This window comes from Stenella coeruleoalba (genome assembly GCF_951394435.1).
Source record: "Stenella coeruleoalba genome assembly, chromosome: 19".
NCBI lineage: Eukaryota > Metazoa > Chordata > Mammalia > Artiodactyla > Delphinidae > Stenella > Stenella coeruleoalba.
In genome coordinates, this window is record NC_137165.1 from 9,029,662 (window position 1) to 9,054,001 (window position 24,340).

The 24,340-nt window shown below is 44.4% G+C and overlaps 1 protein-coding gene across 3 annotated transcripts; it reads right to left on the minus strand.

The window, feature by feature from the left end:
• Positions 1 to 2,255: 2,255 nt before the first annotated feature.
• Positions 2,256 to 23,917, minus strand: CNTROB (centrobin, centriole duplication and spindle assembly protein). Of its 3 annotated transcripts, none has more exons than XM_079903933.1 (19): positions 23,511 to 23,917; positions 22,642 to 22,726; positions 22,310 to 22,391; positions 21,672 to 21,795; positions 20,662 to 20,778; positions 20,332 to 20,448; positions 19,898 to 19,996; positions 18,292 to 18,528; positions 17,814 to 17,948; positions 7,576 to 7,709; positions 6,874 to 6,999; positions 6,508 to 6,670; positions 5,627 to 5,888; positions 4,570 to 4,724; positions 4,243 to 4,306; positions 3,898 to 4,068; positions 3,615 to 3,747; positions 2,996 to 3,068; positions 2,256 to 2,739 (listed from the first exon to the last, which is right to left on the minus strand). In XM_079903933.1, the coding sequence occupies exons 1-19, from the start codon at positions 23,781 to 23,783 to the stop codon at positions 2,614 to 2,616; spliced, it is 2,676 nt and encodes an 891-aa protein (XP_079760059.1). In that variant the 5' UTR covers positions 23,784 to 23,917; the 3' UTR covers positions 2,256 to 2,613. The 3 variants fall into 3 exon arrangements, with proteins under 3 accessions (XP_079760059.1, XP_079760058.1, XP_079760060.1); XM_079903932.1 differs by having other exon boundaries at positions 21,672 to 21,828; XM_079903934.1 differs by lacking the exon at positions 2,256 to 2,739 and having other exon boundaries at positions 3,033 to 3,156; positions 21,672 to 21,828.
• Positions 23,918 to 24,340: the final 423 nt, after the last annotated feature.

Here is a 24,340-nt window from a genome sequence, read left to right on the forward strand (position 1 = left end):
TGCACACATAACGACAGTGATCTAGGGACAGCAGAGCAGGATGGAAGGCACCTGAGACGGCTCTGGACCACCAGCAGGGAAGTAAATCTTGTACAGAAGCCACTGGGTTGTCTGTTATGGCAGCTTAGCCTTCACCCTCCCATATTCCACCACTAGAACCACCCGCAGCCCTACCCGCAGCAGCTGCAGGAGTTCTCAGGAGACAAGATTCCACAGCACACCCTGTCTGCACCAAGTGAGGCCGGGGCTTAAAGGCTGTACCCACCTTCTCTGCATGTGGGCTTTTATGGAGCTTCCCAAATCTTTCATTTTTGTTTCTTCCCCTCTCAGAACATTCCCAAGATGATTATGGAGGAAGAAAGGGGGGGCTGCTTGACTGGGTTTTCTCCTGTTCCCCAGACTCCTTGCTGCTTTTCGGTGAAGAAATAGACTTTTAATGTGGGTACCTTTTTTAAAAAATCAAAGTTGTCTTACTGTAACTAGCTCACAAAATAGTTAAGTCAGCAACTGTGCCCTTTTCTGATTTTGTTCTGGAGAGCTGGGAAATATCCTCCACACCGTCCTTCACGTCAAGAAAAACGTAGGGGCATGTTGACTGAGGGTGGCAGGTTGGAATCCGAAAGATAATGAGGTAAGACTGGGCGTTCATTTTACCAGTTTTTAAAAATTGTATGAAACCGTTTCCTCCCAAAGACGGTAGTATGCCATCAATCACAGAGTTTGGTCAAATAATTCTAGGCACTTGAGACGGAAAATAGAAAAGCAAACATTTCCATAGGTGGGTAAAGAGACTGGCCTTGAAAAGTCCCCTGAGCTGGTGCAACTCCTGTTTCTTTGCCAGGAGTCCTGAGCAGGACTGATGACAAGCTGTCCCCAGAGCCAGACAGGAGAGCCTGCACACCTGCTGCTCATGTTTTTTTTTTTTATCTTCTCCTACTTTTCCCTCCCCCAGGAGCTAGAAAGTGACTTTTAGGTGGAAGGAAATACAGTGCTCCCTTGGTATCTAGGGTAGGAGGTTGGTTCCAGGACCCCTGCAGATATCAACATCCACAGATCCTCAAGTCCTATATAAAAAACAACGAAGTGTTTGCATATAATCTATGCATATCCTTCCGTACGCTTTATTTTTAAAATATTTATTATTTATTTATTTACTCGGCTGTGCTGGGTCTTAGTTGTGGCACACGGGATCTTCGGTCCTTGTTGTGGCAGGCGGGATCTTTAGTTGCGGCAGGCGGGATCTTTAGTTGCGGCTTGTGAACTCTTACTTGCGGCATGTGGGGTCTAGTTCCCCGACCAGGGATCAAATCCGGGCCCCCTGCACTGGAGCGCGGAGTTTTAGCCACTGGACCACCAAGGGAAGTCCCCATCCTCCCGTACACTTTAAATCATCTCTAGATTACTTATAATACCTCATACAATGTAAATACTATGTATCTAGTTATAAAAGCAATGTAAATGCTATGTAAATATTAGTTGCTGGTGTGCAGTAAATTCAAGTTTTGCTTTTTGAAACTGTCTGGAATTTTTTTTTCTCGAATATTTTTGATCCACAGGTGGTTGAGTGCACAGATGCAGAACCCGTGGGTATGGAGGGTTGACTATAAGATCTAAACATTTCTTAATATGAAACACCGTGTGAATCTATATCCTGTCAAGTCTATTCTGGAGCTAACCAAATAATTCAGGGCACATAGAAGGACCCCACCCTCCTCACAGAATCTAGTAAACTGTCCCTTCTAGGACCAGGCCCTAAGAATCACATCTACCATCATCCCCGCCCCCGCACCATGCTCCAGAGTGGGAAAGCTGTGTGTGGGTCCCAAGGTACCATCCTTCAGTTTAATCTAAAGTGTACTACGGGTTTTTCTGCATTTGTACTATGAAGTTGGGGTCTTTCACACTATTGTCATTTTCTTCTCTAATATTGTTTCTCTTTGTTCATTTTGGTGAGTGTTAGGATGAAAGTTTTCACAATCATGGCTGTTTTTCCTTGCCAGTACTCTAGTCTTTTATACACGTTTCAAAGCCATAAGAGTGACGATTACAGCCATAACATGTGGCCTGGCTGGAGCAGAATCTGTCCATCAGAAACCTACCAGCGCCATCTGAAAGAATTAAATTATCTGCTCCTAAACACAAAACTGTCTCCCCCAAAATCAAATTTTTACTGAAACTCTCTATACAATAAATTATTCTTTTATTGAAAGTGTTTTTCTGATTAAGTAATATATACTTGTTTTAGAGCAGCTGGAAAATACAGAAATGTACAAAGAAGAAAATAAGAATCACCCATAATTCCACTACCGACCAGAGCTAATCACTCTGTGGGTTTTACTCTTGCAACACCAGGCTTTAGCTCACTAATGCTTCTGAAACCTAGCCACAGACTGTTTTCGTTCAAAGCACTCGTGTCTTTTTCCACAGAATATAAAATAGAAACATATAAAAAACATACTCAAATAGAACAATGAGGTTTCCTCACACAGTGGTTTCCTATAAATCCTCCATTTTCCAAATTCCTATGAGTCAGAGACTCTAATACAGACTACTGAGATTTATTAAAATAATAATAATAAAAATGAGAGACCAAAGAAGAGAAAGGCCAGGGACTTATCTCCAGATCCCCCCTCGACTCCTCACGCTACCAGGGGCAGGGTGCCCACTCTTCTTCCGAGCTGGAGGTCTTTCAGTCTTAGGGGCTGTAGCGAGGCGGCGAGGCAGAGCCTGGGAGGGGACCTGAGAGTTGAGGGAAAAGAGAAAAAAAAGTCAGTGTCGCGTCCTCTCAACCGCCCCCCTGCCACTGAGGAACGGCATCGTGCGTGGGGTGGGCCAGCGTCAGTCAGCAAAGGGGAAGGGCCACGCTACAGAAAACGGGACCCGGGATCGGAGGGGTCGGGCGACAGAGGACAGAGCCAGCTGGTGGGTGTGCAGAGGGCGAGGGATGAGCCAGTGAGAGCCCCCAGCCCCTCGCCCCCGCCCGACCTTCCCTTACCTCTTTCCGGGGCATGTCACCCAAGCGGGAGTCTGTGTTCCTTCTGGGGGCATTATCCCCTCGGCTGTCAGTCCTGCCATACAAATCAAGGGATGATGATGGGCAGCTGTTCCCCTGACTCTCCCCACACAGGGTGGAAGAACTACTCCCCAATTCTGTCTCTTAAGAATAAGAGCAAACAAGACAGACCCGGGGATCAAACAGGAGGAAACATTGGTGGAATCAAATACTGAGTTATACTAGATTGTCACAATCCTAGGACTCTCAGTTCTGAGCTGCAGGGTAAAGAGGAAAAAACTAAGGTAGAAAAACATCTATCTTAGTAGAAGAGATTTTTAGTAGAAGAGATTTTTTTTTTTAAGAAGTGGAAAAATAAGTGATTTTTTTTTTAAGAAGTGAAAAAGAAAACAAAAAACAGACAAACAGAAAAGTAGAGACAAAAGACAGGTGCGGAGGAGGGAGAGCTGGAGAAGACTCCGATCTCCATCTCACCCTCACTTCTTCCCCAGAAAAGGATGGAAGCTGCTACTCAAAGGACAACGCGCACACTCCACTCTTCCTGCCCACAATCCAGGTTCCATCCACCTAGTCCCTCCACCCTTCCCTCCCAGGCTGGTACCCGCTGTGTTCCAGCCTCTTCAGGTAAAGCAGCAGATCCTCGGCAGGCAGTGCCCCCCAGCCCCGAGCTTGGTACTGTCGTAACAGCTGGGACACCTCCATCAGCTGCCTCGAGGGTGCGAGCCCATCTCCACCTGAGAGACACATCAGTAATGGTTGTCATCCTAGGCCCTCCCCCAACCCTATCCCAACTCTCGGAGTCCAGACAGGCCTTCAGTTCCGGGTACCAGCTCCATGCCCGAGACCTACCCTTTTTATCTGCCGGGAAACCATGACCTGCTTACCTCTCTCTGGGCAGCCATCACTGGAACCGCCGCTCTGTGAATGGGCTGAGGGAAGCTCATGGACCCGGAAAAGACCGGACGCCATGGCTAAGGGCACTTTAGTTTTATGGACCGGGGGTGGGAGGCGTGGCGCCTGAGGGGCTTCCTCCCAAGATGGGGCAGTCAGAGGACCTAGCAAAGGAAAGAGATTCAAATCAGGAAATGGGGCAAAATCCAAGGAATCCTGCCACCTTAGCCTTCGTGGGGCTTCGTCACTTTTGCCAGCTCCTAAAGACCCATGCCTGGTAACCGGATCTCCCACCTCTTCCAGGCCTGGCCCCAACCTTCTTCAGGGGTGGTGCTCACCAGACTTAGGGGGCAGCAGGTCGTTGGAGGGGTTCTCGTTGCTCTGGGGCGCTGTCTCCAGCAGCTGTGGGGACAAGACAGTAAGGTTCCCTGAGGACCGCTGAAGAAAGAGACCTCAGTGTCTGAGGGAAGCAGCAACTGGGGAAGTAAGAGCTGGGGCTGGTCACCTAAGTTCCAGAAGGAACTACTGCAACCGGGAGAGGCAGAAGCTGGGACGAAGTCTTAGTCCTAAAAGGCGGATGAAGTCAGCATCCTAGTCTCCCCGAGTAGAAAGAGAAACTGAGGAGGGAGAGGAGAAAACAAGGTGGGACAGGTGGGCCCTCTTACCTGGTGCAAAAAATGCTTGAGGCCCTGCAGCTGGGAAGGGGGCGGCAGCCCTTGCTTCAGGAAGCCATCCCCGTCGGACCCAGGATCTTCCTCAGGGAATGGCCGCTCTGCCCTGTGATCGGGATGGAAGGTCCCAGCTGCAGAGAAGGCCTCAGCTGTAAAGTGAGACAGGGACGTGTGCTGTAGGGGGGGTACTTCTCCACAAATCAGCTCACCACAGGCCTGGAAGGAAGGGGCCTATTAAATATAACAGGGGCAGCACAACCAGGAGAAGCTGGTCACGGTGGAAAACAGCCTGGAGAGGGAAGAACTGAAGGCAACTGAGAGTCGGCACAGCTGAATTCTAAGACAGAAGTGTAGCCAGAAGGGAAAGCTATGGCACTCGGCTGCTGAATAAATAAATACCACCGCAGCACAGAATGGTTTAAGATCAATAGACATGTTCCGGCTCATTCTTAATTCTGCCTGGGTTGTCACATTTACACCACACAGAGCATCGTCATCCCCACAAGACACAGCTGACTGAACCAGGCGTGGCCACCACTCAAGGTCAGCCGATCCAAGGGATGGTTACCAACTCGTCAGATCGCCTCTCTTTAAACTGGACCTAAGAAACAGAGGCACCAATGTCTCTGTAAGGTTGTCTAGAGTCTTTCTGGAGTCAGTGTCATGGCTGCTCAACTCACGTGCAAACCAAACTTGTGAGAGCAAGAACCTGAGGGAGAGAGAGGGCTGGTCGACCAAGAGGAAGGGGCAGATGCCGGGGGGGCAGAGTCCAGAGCCCACGCGGGCCCCAAGAGACGAGGAACAGCTGCCCAGTTCCTGGCAGCACCCTGAACCAACTCCAGTTCTCATTAAGCACAGATACATCACATTTCCATAAGCCTCACTCCCTTTATTTGAACAAACTTGAGTGGATTTCTGCTCCTTGCAATTTATGGTCACTAAGTCATCTGGGAAACGAAATGCTCAAGTCCCAGACAGAAAGGAAGCTAGGTTAAGAGGGAGCCAATCCGTGTGGGTAAGGAGGACGCCAGTGACTCCTGTCCCCAGTCACCTGAGGATGAAGTGAGATCTGGCTTTGGCTCCAGGGGCTGGAAGGAATGCTGGCTCTGGAAAGTGGGGCCCAGCAGGAGGCTAAGATCTGGGGAGGGGCTGCAGAGAACAGGTGGCAGCACCCCAGGCGGCTCTTCCTGTGCTTCCCGGCTCTGCTGCAATACGGGCTTTAGGGCCACGGCCACGGGGGGCACAGTCCAGACGCTCCTCTCCCCCTTCTCCGGTTCCTGTGGCCCAGGGCTGGAGGGGCCGGCAGGAGGAACCTGGGCACAAGAGAGGGTGCGTTTAAAGAGATGAGACATGGCACAGACACTTTTTAATAAGATTACAAATTAGTACAACGTCCTTCAAAGGAGGTTGGGGAACATTTATCAAATTACTATCAAATTTTAAAATGCTTATTTTTGAACTTACAATTCCATTTTTAGAAATTTTACAGATATACTTGCACAAAGACATATATTAATGATATTTTTTGCAGCACTGTTTGTAGAAGCAAAATATAGGAAACAACTTTAATGTCCACCAATAAGCACTTGGTTAAGTAAAAAGACACAAAACTGTGTACAGAAGGCTACTGTTTGGGGGCGGCACTCGCGACACCAGTAACAGCCGCTGCTCCTCGGGGGAGGAACCGGGAGACTGAGGTGCAGGGATGGGATGGAGATTACTTTTCACCGTATATCTTTTGGAACAGTATGGATTTTTTTTTTTTACCATGTGCATGTCATCATCTATTCCAAAAAAGATTTTAACTAATAATAAACATTTAATAATTAAAAGAAGGAAGTAGGAGATGCCAACATAGGGGTGAACTATGGACCGCCCTTGGGAGGGAGCTAGATTTCCAAAGGGGTCCAAACACAATTCTGCGCAGCATACCGGGGGACTGGGCGGCAGGGCGGCGGTGCTGAGCAGGTGGCTTGCCTCCTCCCAGTGGGCCTGCAGCATGGCCTGCAGCCGCTCCAGCAGCTCCGCCCGCTGCTCCTGCAGCCGCTGCCTCCCACTCTGCAGCTCCCGCGCTCGCGCCTGCTCCCGGGCCAGTCTGAAGGCAAGACGCGAGAGGCCATGTCGGCCCTTTACAAAAGCAGGGACTCGGAGAATAGGAAGAGCCAGAAGGGAATATGGAACACGTGAAATTGTGAAAGGCGCTGGGGCCAGTGTGGGAGAGGCCAGGGCTACAGAGGAAGTGGCGCTTCACCACTCCCTCTGGGACTGCGGCCTAACAGGGAGACCAGGGGCCGGCACCTGAGCTCATAGTCCTGGGCCACCTGCTGCTGCCTCTCCTCCCGTTCTGCCATTTCCACCTTGAACTGAGCCAACTGAGTGGACAATTCCTGCTGGTGCTGTCCATTTAGCTCCTGCAGCTGCTTCCTGGGAGGACACAGGTGAGAAAAGAGGACTGAATCTTGAGACAGAAGAACTAATCAAATAAGAAAAAGCTAGAACGCGTGCACGTGAGAGCCAGCCAGCCCAGCCGTGGCACAGGCGCATTCAGGAAAGAGGACAGCTGGTATCTTAGGATGGGTTCCCCAGAAGCAGGGACTGAGATGAGGATTTATGGGAAAGTGGTTCATTTAAGAAGCATTTCTAGAAAGAAACTGGTAGGGGACTAGGGCTGAGGTGGGGAGGAGGCGCAATCCCCCAGGGCGGCTCTGGAAATGTTGCAGGTCGAAGCTCACCACTGTGCCCACCAGGGGCAAGGGAGCTGGAAACGTACATTCCTGTGGCCATCAGCTATTGGTTAAGTGCTACTTCCTATGGGGAGAAAATGGAAAATCCCCAAGCACGGCTGGCTCTCCCTGTGAACCTGAAGGCAGCTCTCCCACCGAGAGACTGACAGCAGCCAGTGCGTTGGAAGATGGTAAAGGGATCTGAGAGGGTCTGGACCGGGCCCCGACACCACCTGCTGCGGCTGGGGAGAGGCAGCAGCCAGTAAGCTCCACGTACCTGTGATGCTCCCTCAGGGAGGCTGCTTGACGCAGGCTGCTCTCCTGAGCCTGTGCCAGCCTCTCTGTCACCCGCTGCTCCAGCTGCACGGCCAGCTCCGACTCCATCTGGATCCGCTGGCTTTCAAACCGGGCCTGGGAGTAAGGGAAGGCAGGGTCATTGTCAGCTCGGTTCTATCTGGGCTTAGAAGAGGATGGAGGATATAAGGTAGACCAAAAAATCCACGTACCAACATTACCTCATATGCCTAAGAGATAAAGAAACAAGAATTTTGCCACAAGGAGTGAAAGAGGATTCCTTTCCTTATTAAACCATGAGGTGTGCACACCTTATATGTACACAAAAGTAAAAATGACTTTGGACAATAGAAATATCTTTTTTTTGGACAAAAGAAAAGTTAGGTAGAACAATCAAATGTGTTACACGTGTCTGAGGTAACACATGCAATACTCCTGGTGGACCACCTGAAACCCAGGGAGCATTCAAAAAATGTCCATGTTCCCTCCTCCTAAAGCAGAATCATTGTCTCTATTTTCTCACCTCATAATCCTTCTTCAACTCACTGAAATCTGACTTCCACTCATAGTCCTTCATGGCAAAGAACTTAATTTCTAAATCCCGCAGTGGTTATTTCTCAGTCTTTATCTTACGTGATCTCACTGCAACACCTGCCGCCTACATCAGTTTTTCCTTCTAAAACCATTTTCCCCTTCACTCCTGTGATACCACCAGCCACGTGATCTCATTCTACCCGACTGCTCTTCAGTCTCAGCTAAAACTGCTCCTCCTCCAACTGCCCATCAAGGCACAATGCTTCCTTGAGTTCTGTCTTCAATTTTCTTTTTGACCACAAGCTACCATTCTGGGTCACTGATGCTTTTACCTGTGTAGAGCAAATGTCTAGCATTTAGGCCATGTTTTTGGCTACCGTTTATACCTTAAAACACTTTCTAAATCTCTCTCTTTATCCTGGACCTTTCTTCTAAGCTTTAAGCCCATATACCAAGAAACCTACTGTATATGCCTCAAATAGAACACATCCAAAATTGAGCTCATTTGTTTTTCTACCCTCAAACCTTTTCCTATTATATTTCTTGCCTTAGTTAATGGCACCACTCTCCACTGAAACACCCAACCTATTTGAAACCTGGAGTTATTCTTGACTCCTCCCACATCTTTGCCCCTCCCACTGGTCATTTCATTCTATTCAATACTAACAGCTCTCTAATTTACCCTTCTGCTCACTACTACGTTAATTCAATATTACTTCAAGTCTAACTGATCTCCCTGCCTCTATTCTACCCTCCACCCTCTCTCATTCCGGCCCTAGTGGATCCTCTACTTTGTGCCTGAGTGAATATTCTAAAGCACAAAGACGCTCAATTTGTTTCCTTGTTTGAAATCCTTTAAATGTCCCTACTGTCTAAGGAATAAAGTTCTGGCTGCTGAAACTGGCTTATAGGGCCCTTTATGATCCCACTCATCTATCTCAGCTCTCCCAAATAGGTTCCAATCATACCAAACTCCTAACAGTTACCTAAATTCTTTTTTTTAATTTAAAAAACTTGTGGTAAGAAACGCATAATACAAACTTACCTTCTTAACCATTTTTAAGTGTACAGTTAGGTAGTATTAACTATATTCATGTTGTTGTACAGATCTGTAGAAATGTTTCATCTTGTAAAACTGCAACTCTAGGGCTTCCCTGGTGGCGCAGTGGTTAAGAATACGCCTGCCAATGCAGCGGACATGAGTTTGAGCCCTGGTCTGGGAAGATCCCACATGCCGCGGAGCAACTAAGCCTGCGCACCACAACTACTGAGCCTGCGAGACACAACTACTGAAGCCCACACGCCTAGAGTCCATGCTCCACAACAAGAGAAGCCACCACAATGAGAAGCCCGTGCACTGCAACAAAGAGTAGGACCCGCTAGAGAAAGCCTGTGTGTAGCAACGAAGACCTAACACAGCCAAAAAATAAACAAATAAATAAAATTTAAAAAAAAAACCAACCTGAAACTCTATACTCATTGAACAACAACTCCCCATTTCTCCCTCCCCAGCCCCTAACATCACCACTGTTTCTGTTTCCACGATTTTGACTACTCTAGATGCCTTGTTACCTAAATTCTTTTTTTTAGTTTCACGTGTACAACATAGTGATTCAATATTTTTATACATTATAAAATAATCACTACGCTAAATTTTTTTAATGAAAAAACTTAATATATACTCCATCTGAGCCAGCAATTCCACTTTAAAGAATCTATCCTACAGAAAGGGTGCCAAAGATTTATGTACAATGATGTTGTTCACTGCAGCACTATTTTTTTTTTTTTTTTTTTGGCCGCAACGTGTGGCTTGTGGGATCTTAGTTCCCCAACCAGGGATCGAACCCATGCCCCATGCAGTGGAAGCACAGAGTCCTAACCACTGGACCACCAGGGAATTCCCTGCAGCACTATTTTTAATAGTGAAAAAAACTGACGTCAGTGTAAATTTCTCATCAAAAGGAAAATGCTTAAATAAACTATGATTCATCCATTTATAGCAATATTATATAATTCTTAAAAATAACATCTATACATCTTAATTTAATTCTTAAAAATAACATACAATACATCTATATGTATTGACATGGAAAGATGTCTAAGATATATTATGAGGTAAAAACAACAAGTTGCAGCGAATGCATACACATTTTTTTAAAGCACCAGCCTAGAAACCCATATAGAAAGGTTCTAAAAGGACACAAAGTGATGCGGGAAGGGAAGGCAACCGTTTACTTCTGTAATATTTGAACTTGTATTACAGACAACTTTTACAACTTAAAAATATTTTTTAGAGTTCTCTGGGGAGACTACCTTGAGCCATCCATGTAGAATTGACGACTCCTTTCTCTGTCTTTGATATTTACCTCTGATAAGTTAACTTTGAGAATTTAGACAGAAACTCAGTTTGACTTTAAAACTAGCTGACAAAACAAACAAACATGAAATGAGGAAAAAATAATGAATCTAAAAGATGACAAGAAAGGAGAGGAAAATAAACACTGAATAAGCAGGACAAAATAAGATAAAGTTAAGACATGGATTCAGCTATGAATAAACTAATTAAATTAAATGAATTTAATGCTCCAGCCAAAAGGCAAATATATAAATGTTGAAAGTAAAAAAGTTAGACAAATATTTCTCAGGGAAACTCTTATTTTTTTTAAAGACCAATATAGATCTATTAATATTAGGCAAGATTAGACTCTAAGGCAAAAAGCCTTGTGAGAGATAGAGTCATCTCATAAGGATAAAACACTCAATTTACCAGGAAAGATATAGCAATTTAAAAAATTATATGTATCTAATCATAACAGAGCCTCAAAATGTATAAAGCAAAAATTGACAGACTACAGGAGAAACAGACAAATCCACACTCAGTGAGATTTTTAATAGAAAAAAAATAAAAAGGGATATAATGACTTAAACAGCATAGTTAACAAACTAGACACATATACAAATAGACATATAAAACTTCACCAAACAACTATAAAATACATGTTTTTAAGCACACATGAAATATTTAGAAAACTTGACCATATATTAAGGGATAAGTCTCAACAATTTTCAAAGAATTTAAATAATAAAAATAGTATATTCTCTCATGATATCCACAAGAAACTCTCCAATGATGGGGGTGGGGACACGAAAAGAGAGGAAGCGGGGTGGGAAGGGGCAGAGAGAGAGAGAGGTGCAGACAGACAACAGACAAATGTAGCAAAATGTCAATTGATGAATCTAAGTGTATTCATTATACTTACTATTCAAGCAACATTTAAGACAGAAATATTTCAACACAAAAAGTTGGGTGGAACATACATAAATAAGTAATTTTTTAAAAGACCATGCTCTCTAATCACAAATATTTAAGCTATAAATCAATAATAAAAAGATAATTAGAAAACTCTATATGTTTGGAAATAACCCAGGAGATCAAAAAGTAATCATATTAATATTATCATATTAATATTAATATAATCATATTAATCAAACAATATTATTCAGGGGACTTCCCTGGTGGCGCAGTGGTTAAGACTCCTCGCTCCCAGTGCAGGGGGCCTGGGGTGGATCCCTGCTCAGGGAACTAGATTCCACATGCATGCCACAACTAAGGAGCCCACCTGCCACAACTAAGACCTGGCACAACCAAATAAATAAATATTTTTTTAAAGGAATATTATTCAGAACCAAACAATAAGGCAACTATCACATGGGACAAGTTGTAGGACGCACTTAAGTTAATACTTATGGAGGAACTTAGAAGAAGCAAGCATTCATCTTAAGAAGATTTTTAAAAGAACAACAGAATAAAATCAAAGAAAATATAAGAAATGAAATAAGGTACAGACATTAATAAAATAGAAAAAAAATCAACAAAGCCAAAAGGTAATTTTCTGAAAATATATTTAATTAAATCATGAATAAGATGGTTTTAAAAAGAGATGATGACAGAAATGACACAAATGAACAATATCTGGAATGAAAAAGTAGAAAAGATGCCAGGGACATTAAGATAAAATTATGAACAACTGTTAAGTCAATAGATTAGAAAATTTAGACTGAATAGATATATATAGATAAGAGAACACCAAAAATAATTCAAGAAGAAATAGAAAGCCTAAATATTTCTTTCATTTTTTTTAAAGGATTGTTTTTCTTTTTTTTTTTTTTTAATGTGGACCATTCTTAAAGTCTTTATTGAATTTGTTACAATGTTGCTTCTGTATTATGTTTTGGGCCATGAGGCATGTGCGATCTTAGTTCCCTGACCAGGGATCGAACCCGCACCCCCTGCATTGGAAGGCGAAGTCTTAACCACTGGACCTCCAGGGAAGTCCCCCTAAATATTTCTAGAAACATTCAAGAAGCAAAATCAAGTCAAATACCAAGTATTCAAGAAATACATATTAAATCCAACCTTACAAACTATTTCAAAGTATAAGAAGAGAGGGAGTAGATCATGTTTCTAGTACTGGCAGATGGTTATTCAGAGTAACTGTTGTGCTGAACAAAAACAAACAAGTTGAATAAGATATTTTTAAAATATATGTATATACATGTATATCTCTTCCTAAAAAGTATCAAAGAGGTAATGAAACAGTATGGAATTACTAGGTCAAAGTAAAGGAAAAATGGGAGCCTAGCCAGGCTAGCAAGCACGGTAGATTAAAAAAAAAAAAAGAAATCTTAAAAATAAATACATAAACAAACAAATAAATAAAGAGACATGTACACTTTTTTTGACAGGAGGGAGTCCAGACATTTAAGAAAATCTGTTAGATCACAGGCTAATCACAGAGATAATGGAACAGAAATGTCAATTACCACACACAAGAAATACCATTTGCAAAAACCATTTGGAAAAGTCACTATACAAATAGACGGCTGCAGCTGTCAAAAGAAATCCCTGAGGAGGGAGAAAATATGATTTCCAGAGTTACTACATTATAATACTCAAAATATACAGTTCTCAACAAAAGATTACAAAACATACCAAAAAAACCCATGAAAATATGACTCATTCAAAGGAAAAAGAGAATATAATAGGAACGCTTCCTGTGGAAGCCCAGACATTGGGATTACTAGTCAAAGACGTAAAATCAACAGTCTTAAATATGCTCAATGAGCTATTTAGACAATAAACTAAAGGAAATCAGAACAAAGTATGAACAAATAGGGGGTGTCAATAAAGAGATTTAAAGAGATTGAAATTATAAACAGGAACCAAACAGAAATTCTGGAGCTGAAAAGTACAACTGATGATATGAAAAATTCACTAGATACCACTATACATCTACTAGAATGGCCAAAATCCAGAACACTGACATGCCAAATGTTGGTGAGGATGTGGAACAACAGAAACGCTCATTCATTGCTGATGGGAATGCAAAATGGTACACTCGCTTTGGAAGACACTATAGTGGTTTCTTACAAAACTAAACACGCCCTTACCATATGACCCAGCAACCACACTCCTTGGTATTTACCCAAAGGAGTTCACACAAAAAACCTGCACATGAATGTTTACAGAAGTTTTACTCATAACTGCCAACACTGGGACTTCCCTGGTGGTCCAGTGGCTAAGACTCTGTACTCCCAATGCAGGCGGCCCTGGTTCTATCCCTGCAGGGAAATAGACCCCACATGCTGCAATTCAGAGTTTGCATGCCGCAACTAAAAGATCCCACATGCTGCAACTAAAGATCCCGCAGGTGGCAACGAAGATCCCACGTGCCGCAACTAAAACCTGGCACAGCCAAATAAATAAATAAATAAACACTTTAAAAAAACCCAACAAAACTGCCAACACTTACAAGCAACAAAGATGTGTAGGTGAAAAGATAAACTGACAATGGAATATTATTTACCACTAAAAAGAAGTGAGCTATCAAACCATGAAAAGACATGGAAAAAAATCATATCACTAAGTGAAAGAAGCCAATCTGAAAAGGCTACATACTATATGATTCCAACTATATTACATTCCAGAAAAGGCAAAAAACTATGGAGAAAGTAAAAAGATCAGTGGTTGTCAGGGTTTAAAGGGAGGAAGCGATGAACAGTGAAACTAAGTATGATACTATAAAGGTGGATACATGTCATTATAAATTTGTCCAAACTCATATAATGTACAACAGCAGAGTGAACCTTAATGTAAACTATGGACTCTAGGTGATAATGATGTGTCAACTGTAACAAACGTACTACTCTGGTGGGAGATGCTGCTAATAGGGGAAGCTGTGGGGGGCTGCAGTTAGGAAGTATGTGGGAAATCTCTGTACCTTCCACTCAGTTTTGCTGTGAACCTGAAACTGCTCTAAAAAATAAAATCTATTTTAACTTTTTTAAAAAATTAATTAATTTATTTATTTATGGCTGTGTTGGGTCTTCGTTTCTGTGCGAGGGCTTTCTCTAGTTGTGGCAAGCAGCGGTCACTCTTCATTGCAGCGCGTGGGCCTCTCACTATCGCGGCCTCTCTTGTTGTGGAGCACAGGCTCCAGACGCGCAGGCTCAGTAACTGTGGCTCATGGGCCCAGTTGCTCTGCGGCATGTGGGATCTTCGCAGACCAGGGCGCAAACCCGCGTCCCCTGCATCAGCAGGCAGACTCCCAACCACGGCGCCACCAGGGAAGCCCTAAAATCTATTTAAAAAAATCACTACAGGGGCTCAATGGCAGATGTCAGCAGGCAGAAGAAAGGATCAATGAACTTGAAGATAAGCAACTGAAATTATCCTGTCAGATGAGCAGAAAGAAAAAAAAATGAAGAAAAATGAATAAAACCTGGGGACCTGTGGGACATCATCAAACATACCAACATATGCATTAGGGAAGTCAAGAGAAGGAGAGAAAAAATATCTGAAGAAATAATGGCCAAAAGCTTCCCAAATTTGATAAAATTCATAAATCTACACATCCCAGAAACTCAACAATCTCTAAGCAGGATAAACTCAAAGAGATCCACACTGACACATTATTGTCACACTATCAAAAGCCAAAGAGGGAATCTTGAAAGCAACAAGAGAGAAGCAATTTGTCACTTACCAGGGAGTCTCAATAAGATTAATAGCTGACTTCTCCTAAGAAATCATGGAGGCCAGAAGGTAGTGGAATGACATGTTTTTTTGTTTTGGTTTTTTGGGTTTTTTAAATTTATTTATTTTATTTATTTTTGGCTGCGTTGGGTCTTCGTTGCTGCGCACGGGCTTTCTCTAGTTGTGGCGAGTGGGGGTTACTCTTCGTTGCCGTGCAGGGGCTTCTCATTGCGGTGGCTTCTCTTGTTGAGGAGCATGGGCTCTAGACACATGGGCTTCAGTAGTTGGGGCATGTGGGATGAGTAGTTGTGGCTCACAGGCTCTAGAGCACAGGCTCAGTAGTTGTGACGCGTGGGCTTAGTTGCTCCGCAGCATGTGCGATCTTCCCGAACCAGGGCTCGGACCCCTGTCCTCTGCATTGGCAGGTGGATTCTTAACCACTGTGCCACCAGGGAAGTCCCAACATGTTTTAAAGAAAAACGACTGTCAACTAAGAATTCTATATGGGAAGGGCGAGGGGAATGTGAGGAAAATCCTTCAACAATGAAGGAGAAATTAAAACATTCCCTGATGGATAAAAGCTAAGGGTGATCATTACTAGTGGACCTGACCTACAAGAAATTCTAAAGGGAGTCCTTCAGGCTGAAATGAAATGAAATTAGACAGTAACTTGAAGCCATATGAAGAAATAAAGCCATATGAAGCAACTGATAAAGGTTGCTACATAGGCAAATATAAACCTATATTATTGTACTTCTGGTTTGTAACTCCTTTTTTCCAATATGATTTAAAAGGCAAAGGCATAAAACAATAATTACGAATCTGTAACAATAACAATATGAAGGGGGAGGGACAGAGACGCATAGGAACAGAGTATACGCTACTGAAACTAAAGTAGGTATTATCCAAACTAGGTTATTATTACTTTAAGATGTTAATTGTAATCCCAAGGTAACCATTCAGAAAATAACTTTAAAAATATACAGAAAAGGAAAGAGGAAAAGATAACAGTATACTACAAAAATATCAACAAACTATCAAAAAAAAAAAAAGGCAGTAATGGAGGAACTGAGGAACAAAAACATTTAAGACATAAAAAACCAAACAGCTAAATGGCAGAAGTCCTTCCTTATCAATAATTACTTTAAATGTAAACGGATTAAATGTTCCAATTAATAGGCAGGAATTGACATAATGGATTAAAAAAAAAAACACGATGCACCTATACATTGTCCACCAGAGACTCACTTTACAAAGACACAAAAAGGTTGAAAGTAAAAGGATGAAAAAAGATAGTCCATGCAAATAGTAAACAAAAAATGGGGCGGGGGCTATATTAATATCAGACAAAATAGATTTTAAGCAAAAAGGTTATATTAAGAAGATATAGCAGTTATAAATATATGTGCACCTAATAGAGCCCCAAAATATATGAGGAAAAAAAATGACAGAATTGAAGGGAGAAAACAGACAGTTCTACAACCACAGCTGGAGACTTCAATACCCCACTTTCAATAATCGATGGAACAATAACGAAATGGAGGACATGAACAACACTAAAGCCAGGCGCTACTCTGGGATTTAACAGTAAATAGACAAAAATCATTGCCCTCATGCACCTTACAGAAAATAAACAAGATACACTATGGGGGAGGTGGAGTGGGGAAATGGGTGAAATTGGTGAAGGGGATCGAGAGGTACAAACCTCCACCTATAAAATAAATAAGTCACAGGGATATAATAATGCACAGCATAGGGAATATTCAATGATATTGTAATAACTTTGAATGGTGATAAATGGTAACTAGACTTATCATGGTAATCACTTTGTAACATATATAAAAATATCAAATCACTGTGTTGTACACCTGAAACGAATATAATATTGTAAGTCAACTATACTTCAATTTAAAAAAATTAAATACTAAGTAAAATAAATAAAAAGGTATATTATGTAGTATAGTAGGAGAAAAATTAAACAGGGAAGGGAAAAGGGATTGTCAGAGGTTGCAGATTTTACTCAGTGTGTTTGGGGAAGAACTCACTAGGTAAGATGACGTCTGAGTAAAGAGTAGTTCTCCTTACTCTGAATTCTTATTTATCATACTCCTTCGAAAATGTGTGTGCTAGACAAACTCCCCATCTATCTGGTGAGCTCCTTGTTGGCCGGGGCTATTGTGTTAGGACTATCCCAGCACAGAGCTTACATAGAAGGACCATTCGATAGGTTTACTGAATGCCCACATAGACACGCACAGCTAGCATCAGTTCAGGGGGTACAGCAGCGTATAAGTCGCTACTGAAGTTTTTACTAACGTCTTCACCCTTGGTCCTCCATGATAAATTAGTTTCCATGTGGTCAGCCCTCCAACTCAATGGGCCAGGTGAAAAGTAAAAGTGTGTTCTCTCAAACACTGGCCTCACTAACCCAGAAACTGGGTGTCCCCTTAAGTCAACCATTATAATAAGGAAAAAAGTATCTCAGAAACTCATTAATGTGCCCTTAGCACACATTTTATGGATAAAAACAGAGGCCCATAAAGGTCAAAATTCTAGTTAGAAATGGGAGTGTTTGCCTGACTCCTGAAAGTCACTCTGCCTCAGACCTACGTCTTCTCACCAGGAACTCTCCTCAAGAACCTCTGCCTCCTGACCTGCACCAGGCTCATCTCCAGCTGCAAGGCGTCTCTCTCTCTCCGAGCCGTGTCCAGCTCTCCTTCCAACCGCTGCACCTCAGACTGCACCAATGCCAGCTGCTGCTGGGCCTCCCGGGCTGCCTGGGCCTCCCTCTGGGTGTTCCCAAAAGAAAGAGAAATCAAACTTAAGTTTGTACCTCATTGCCTGTCTCCCGGTTACCTCTATTCCCCAAATCATCCTCCCGTACCCTAAAAACCAAGCTTCCTCTCTCCTCATATGTGACCTATTTCCTCATCTCTGTTGAATCTCACTCTTCGACCTTCCATGTATTTGATGCCCCCACCCCTTCCTGCAGGCCCTACACTCTCAATATTCTCTCCCACATATAGTTCTTCACTCTCCATCCCAGTCCACTACATCGTGTTTTCTGACATCCGTCTCATTCAATTATTTTGTCCTTCATCTGTTCCCCCATTCCCCAAGTGCCACTTTTACCTTCTCCCTTTCCAACTGAGCCTGGCTCTCCTCCTGCAGTGCCTGGTAGCATTCCTTAAGCTGATGCTCCTTCTGGGCCCAGGTCTGCCGTTCTTCTTCTAGGGCCACCTGAAGTGTCTCCAACTGTTGATGCTCACTGAGTTGCCCAGCCCGAGCCGCATCCCGTTCTTCCTGCAGGGCCCGGCACCGCTGCTGTTCCAGCTCCAAGCTCAGGGTCAGAGCTTGCCTTTCCTCTTCCTATAGCCCCAGGAGAAAACCAAGATCCTTAGCATGCCCTCAAGAGACCAGCAATCTGCCCCCTTACCCCCATACAATGTGCCTGCTGAGAATTATATCCGTTAAAATACCATAGTTAACAAGCCCACAAGATTATATGGTAAATAAGAGCTTCTGTTCCAGAGTTGGGTAGATTTGCGTTCAAATCTCAGTTTGAATCCCAGCTCTGCATTTACTTTGTGTTCTGAGGCACACATCCTTATCTGTAAAGTGGGCATATTACAGTCTACCTTGTGAGGATTAAAGTTAAAAGCGTATGTAAAGAATTTAGCACAGTGTCTGGCATGTAGTAAGTACTCAATATACAATAGCTATCACCATCGTCATCAAAAGAAACTCCACAAAGACTAGAAAATCCAGCCTACAATCATGTACTAGCCAACCAGAAGCCACCAGCAGCGCTCTTGGATGTAGCCTGTTAGGAATATAAGTACCAGCATGCATGTAGCAAGCATGTGTCATGCATGCAAGAAATTCTAAACCTGGCTACTAACTCATATGGGTAATCTTATCATTTCAGCAATTAAAAACTTGAGTAAGTCTCATCCCATACCTTTTCTGGTCTGCCATAGACCAGGGTTCTCAAACCTGGCTGAACGAAATCACCTAGGAAATTTCTGAAAATATTTAGGCTCCCCAACCCCCCATATATCAAAACCTCTGGGAAAGGGTCAGAAATCTGTATTTAAAAATAATTATCCAGGGCTTCCCTGGTGGCGCAGTGGTTGAGAGTCCGCCTGCCGATGCAGGGCACACGGGTTCGTGCCCCGGTCTGGGAAGATCCCACATGCCGCGGAGCAGCTGGGCCCATGAGCCATGGCCGCTGAGCCTGCGCGTCCGGAGCCTGTGCTCCGCAACGGGAGAGGCCACAACAGTAAGATGCCCGCGTACCGCAAAAAAAACACAAAAAACAAAACAAAATAAACAAACAAAATGATCCAAATGATTTTAATGAGGATACAATTTGCTGAGTTTCCAACACTTACTTGGTGGCAGAGCTTACTTTCTGTAGAGTATCTAGCAGAACTAGTGTTTTTGTTTTTTTAAAAAATCTTCTTTTATGTATGTATTTATTTATCTATTTGGCCATGCCAGCGAGGCATGTGGGATCTTAGTTCCCTGAGGAGGGATTGAACCTGTGCCCCCTGCAGTGGAAGCACAGAGTCTCAACCATTAGACCGCCAGGGAAGCCCCCAGAACTTGTGTTTTAAAGAACACACTTTGCCCTGGTGCAACTCAAATTATGAACTCCCACAATCCATCAAAAGCCCATAACCCTCTAGAAGTAATTAACAGCCTCTACTGGAGTTAATCCAGGAAGCATTCTCACCAGTGTCTCTCTTTCCCGTTGCTGCAGTCTGGCACCTTCCTGCTCACGATTCAGGGCCTCCATGGCCTCAGAAAGGCTTTGTTCCAGGCGGGTTACTGTCTTTCAAGGAGAGAGGAACACAGGATGGAGGAACTGAGGGGAATCCCTGTACTTCGAAAATCATTAACAACGTAAACTCTAAAAGCAAGAGTTAACTAAATGACTTGGGGGCCAGAGAGAAGACCACATGGCGTGAGGAAAGCTGAGAAGACATCAACCATGCAAGTTTGACAGCAGAAACACTGAAGGGAGAGGAAGCGAGGAGAACTGTCAGGCCTGCTATGGCAAGATTGAGGTCAATCTGTCAGGAACCCTGACTCCAGGGCTGTTTCTACCCTCTCCCATCCAGCCGTCACTGACCTACGTTCTAAAGCCCCATGACCCAGGTTGCACACCTCCTGCTGCTTGCTTCTAGTGAGTTCAGCTGCCTGGCGCTCCTCCTGGAGTCCCCGAAGCACCTCTGTCCGCTCAGCTTCATGCCGGTTCCAGCCCTCCACCACGCGGGCCAGGGTCTCAGGGAAGTCAGATAGAATTTCAAATAATTTTTTTGCCCTCTTTCTGCCCACAGGAGCAGGGTCAACAGCCACCTTCTCCCAGTGGTCAGTTAACCCACCACTTACCCCAGCTCCTAACATGAACAAAGAAATGTTGGTTGGCCTCCCCCTATTCACTATTCCTTGGTGCCCCCCATGGAGAGACCCACCCGCATTCCGCTACCCTGGCACCTTGTCCAGTTGTTCAATCATGATGTCTTTCTTGCGGTCGGCAGTCACGGCCACAGCTAACTGTTGCTGAAGCTCTAGCACGCGGGTCTGCAGGCTCTGAATATGGCGCTCACAATGCTGGGAAGAAGGATGAGGAGTCTGGATGTTGCCATCCTTAGTTTGACCAAAGCTCCAAACTTTCCAGCTCCTCTACAGGGGAAATGGGCTGGAGACAGGGAGCCTGGGTCCCCAAAACAGAACAGGTTTGGGGAAGGAGAATCAGCAATGCTGGAGCCTAAGACCTCCAACACCTTCCTCTACCACCTCAGGAAGCAGGGGCTTAGTTTCCAGCCTCTTCCCTTTTCCAGATCTCCTGGGAAAAATTTCCATGAACCTTTTGGCAGGGGTGCAGCAGCCCATGCTGCAAAGAGTGAGAAGTTACTCCTGCCCTAAGAAGCATATTGGACACAACGATTCAACATGGCAAGGATAAAGGGGAAAGCCTTTCATTCATGGCCAGGCAGTTTAAAATGGAGGAAGAGAAGGTTCCAAAAATGACAACACAACCAATAATTCTGACTCTTCCTCTGCCTTGTCCCTCTCTCTGCCCCCTTCAATAGGCTGAGGCTCACAGAAACAAAGCTCATTATATCGCTGGTAGCTTTGCACAAGCCAACAAAGTTTGTTGTTCATTCACCAAACATGCACAGGGTATTTCTATGTGTTCGGTATGTTCTAGGCTTTAGGAAGAAAGTGCTGAAACAAGATAAGGCATGACCTGCATGGAGCTTAGGTTTTAGAGGGGGAACACAAACGAGATATATCAGACTTTGATAAACTACATGAAGGAAATAACAGAATGATCTGAGGGAATAATACCTGGAGGCGAGGTGTGCCATTCTAGCTAGGACGGTCAAAGAAGGCCTGCCTTCCAGCAGAGCCATTTGAGCAAAGTCCCAGCCTGCAGGCCCTTAACCTTCAGCCCCTTTTCTAATCTTTGCTGCTGTCAAAAGGAAGCCTTTATATCTCACCTTGCGACGGGTATGTTCTGAATCCAGTGCATCTCTCAGCCCCTGAAAATCCGGGGGATTGAGTGGGGGCCCTGAACGAAGGCTGGTGTAGCGGGGAAACAAGTCCTCCAGGGCTTGGGCTGAGCTAGATGGAGATAAGTCGCGCAGGGGCCGGGTGCTGAGCAAATCAGGTAGAGAATATTAGGGTTGGGAAAGCTTTTGAGATCCACTAGTCCAACTGTGACATTTTACAAATGAGGAAACTGAAACTCAGGGCAGGAGACTTGCCCAAAGTTACAAAGCTCGGTAGATAAGAGATAGAGCCATAGATAGCACGCAGGTTCTGTGATTCACTCTATAGTGCTCCTTCATCTATTCCACACTCCCTGCAGTACAAGTTTCAGCAGAAACAAACTAGCTCTTCTGCAGGAAGAAGGACTAGAAGTTGGGAGAGAGCCAGGTACTAAGCAGCAGATGCCCACGTTCCCAAAGGAGGAAAGGGGATAGAAGAAAGGAGAGAAAGGATGAAAACTGAAAGCTAAGTGACAAGCATCTTAGGTCCTTAAGAGATACAAAAGCAGTAAAGGGAGAACTAAACACTAGAACACTTGGCTTTCCAAGAAAGGAAGTCAGCTAGGAGAACCCCAAGGAAAACTCACTTAAGTAAGGTGGCCGTGCTGTCACTGTCAAAGGAGTCCTCTTCCCGTCTCTCTGAGCCGGCACCTGGAGTAGCGGACTCCTCTGTGGGCAGCCAGAGAGGCCCACAGCCAGGGTCAGGTAAGGACAGGAACAGGGACCACTTGAAGAAGAGGTCCTTCCTTTCTACTTCACCCACTCCTCCTGCCCTCTCCCAAAGAACGGGAACCTTTCCTCCAGAAATCTCTTATCTCCGAGGTCTAGGTCGCCTCCCCCCACACACCCTGCTTCCTTTCTCCACTTTTTCCCACCCCTTAAATCTAGGTTCTCCTTTACAGGGAAGGGGTTTACTCACGATAGGCCGTATCTCGTGAGGTTTGGAGCATGCTCTGGAGTTGACCCCGAACACTTTCCATCTCAAAGATATGCTTGGAACCATCCTAGAAAAAGCAACATGGAAATCAGATGCAATAATCCATGATCTACCTACTGTCAGGGCAGACGGCATCCAGTAGCCCCTAAGGCCCAAGAATTTTTACTCTCACACCTGGGAAAACAAGAAAAATAGGACTGACCTAGTAAGAAACTCAAATGTCTACAGAAGCCAGAGAGGTAATGTAAATGAATTAATTGGGCACCTTAAGACAAGAGTAGTGAGGATTCTTGCCAACTAGAGAGCAAACATCCTGTCTAAAGACTGTAGTCCATGGCTATCAGTTTTTCAAACTCTGGGCGGCCTAACCAGTCTGCAGATTGGTTATGATACTTGCTCTATCTGACACTATCTATAACATGTATAATTGATTAAACTGTGTTTTAATGATTTACATGCCAAATTTTGAACCATATGATCAAAATAGTTTTGAGCTGGAAGGATCTCAGCATATTTTCCTTAAGTCCCTAGTTCCCTCTTGGGATGAAGAAACGTTATCCTCACTCCCAGCACCCACATCCCAGTCAAAGCACAGCTACCTATCCCACATGTGTCTCTGAAGGAAAAAAAAAAAAAAAAAGAGCTAGTAGTTTCACAACTTTCCAAATTATGGTGGCCCAGGCCACTCTCTCCCTCATAAACATTTGTTCCCAGGAACAAGCATGACTGACTGTGTAGTTAAAAGGAATTTGGAATCCAACAATAGGAGTTCAAGTCTCAGTAAAGCTATTTTTTTTTTTACCACCCCCGATCCCAAGACCCTAGAGGTTTCCAAGACACACCTCCCTCACCTTCTTCTTCAAGTTGTTCTCCAATCCAACCGACAAGCTGTGACTCAGTTCTTGGGCCAAGCCATCTAACACCTCATGAGGAGGTGGGAAGGTGGCGGGCAAAAACAGCTGGGCTCGGGCTGTGCTCTCTGCCTGACGACTGAGGTGCAAAGAAGTATACAGCTGGGAGGTCACCTCAGAGGATGCTTGGTTCAGCCCAGGGGCTTCTGATGAATCACTCAGGAGATCCTTGGCCCGGAGAGGTGAACTGGGGCTGGTAGCTGATGTTGCCATGAGTACAGGGAAGAGACAACTGGAGACAGCAGAGCTGGGAACTCCTGGTTCTGCTTTAGGAGAGCACAGGGGGAAAGTACCCCGAGAAGGAAGATTTGGGAGAAAGGAGGAAGACTCCAAGTGAAGGATTCTTGTTGAATAAGGGCATGGAGCCTTTCTGGTTAGAGGAAAGGTTTCCAACGGTTCCAGAGGCCATGCGAGAGGGCAAAAGGATTTCTTTCCACAGCTCCTGGTAACAGTGGAAAAGGAGGGTGCAGCAAGGAGAGGGTGGGGACAGAAGACCTGCTGCAGTTCCTCTGGAGCACTGAAAGCTGCAGATCAACTTCTGGCACAGGCTATCACTGGTCAACTGAGCTCTTAAGTTTTCACACCCAGAACGTGCAAACTGAAACGGACCCAAATCCAATAGAGGCCTAATTTCCGTCCAGCTGCCTTATTTGCCCCTCAACCAGCTGTGGTCTCAGAGGGGCAGGAACCTCATGCTCCCCACCTCCCCTCTCCTCCCACTGCACTCGTTCTACCCAGGGTCAACTCTCTAGTATATCCCCTCCGATCCC

What these genes read in the sequence shown, in the direction of transcription:
- CNTROB (XM_079903932.1), bottom strand. Translation starts at nt 23,783, where the DNA reads ATGGCAACATCAGCTACCAGCCCCAGTTCACCTCTCCGGGCCAAGGAT. An exon ending in AGAACAACTTGAAGAAGAAG is followed by an intron (nt 22,727 to 23,510) that starts GTGAGGGAGGTG and finishes TGCTTTTTCTAG; the next exon opens with GATGGTTCCAAGCATATCTT. An exon ending in CTAGAAGCAAGCAGCAGGAG is followed by an intron (nt 19,997 to 20,331) that starts GTGTGCAACCTG and finishes TCTCCTTGAAAG; the next exon opens with ACAGTAACCCGCCTGGAACA.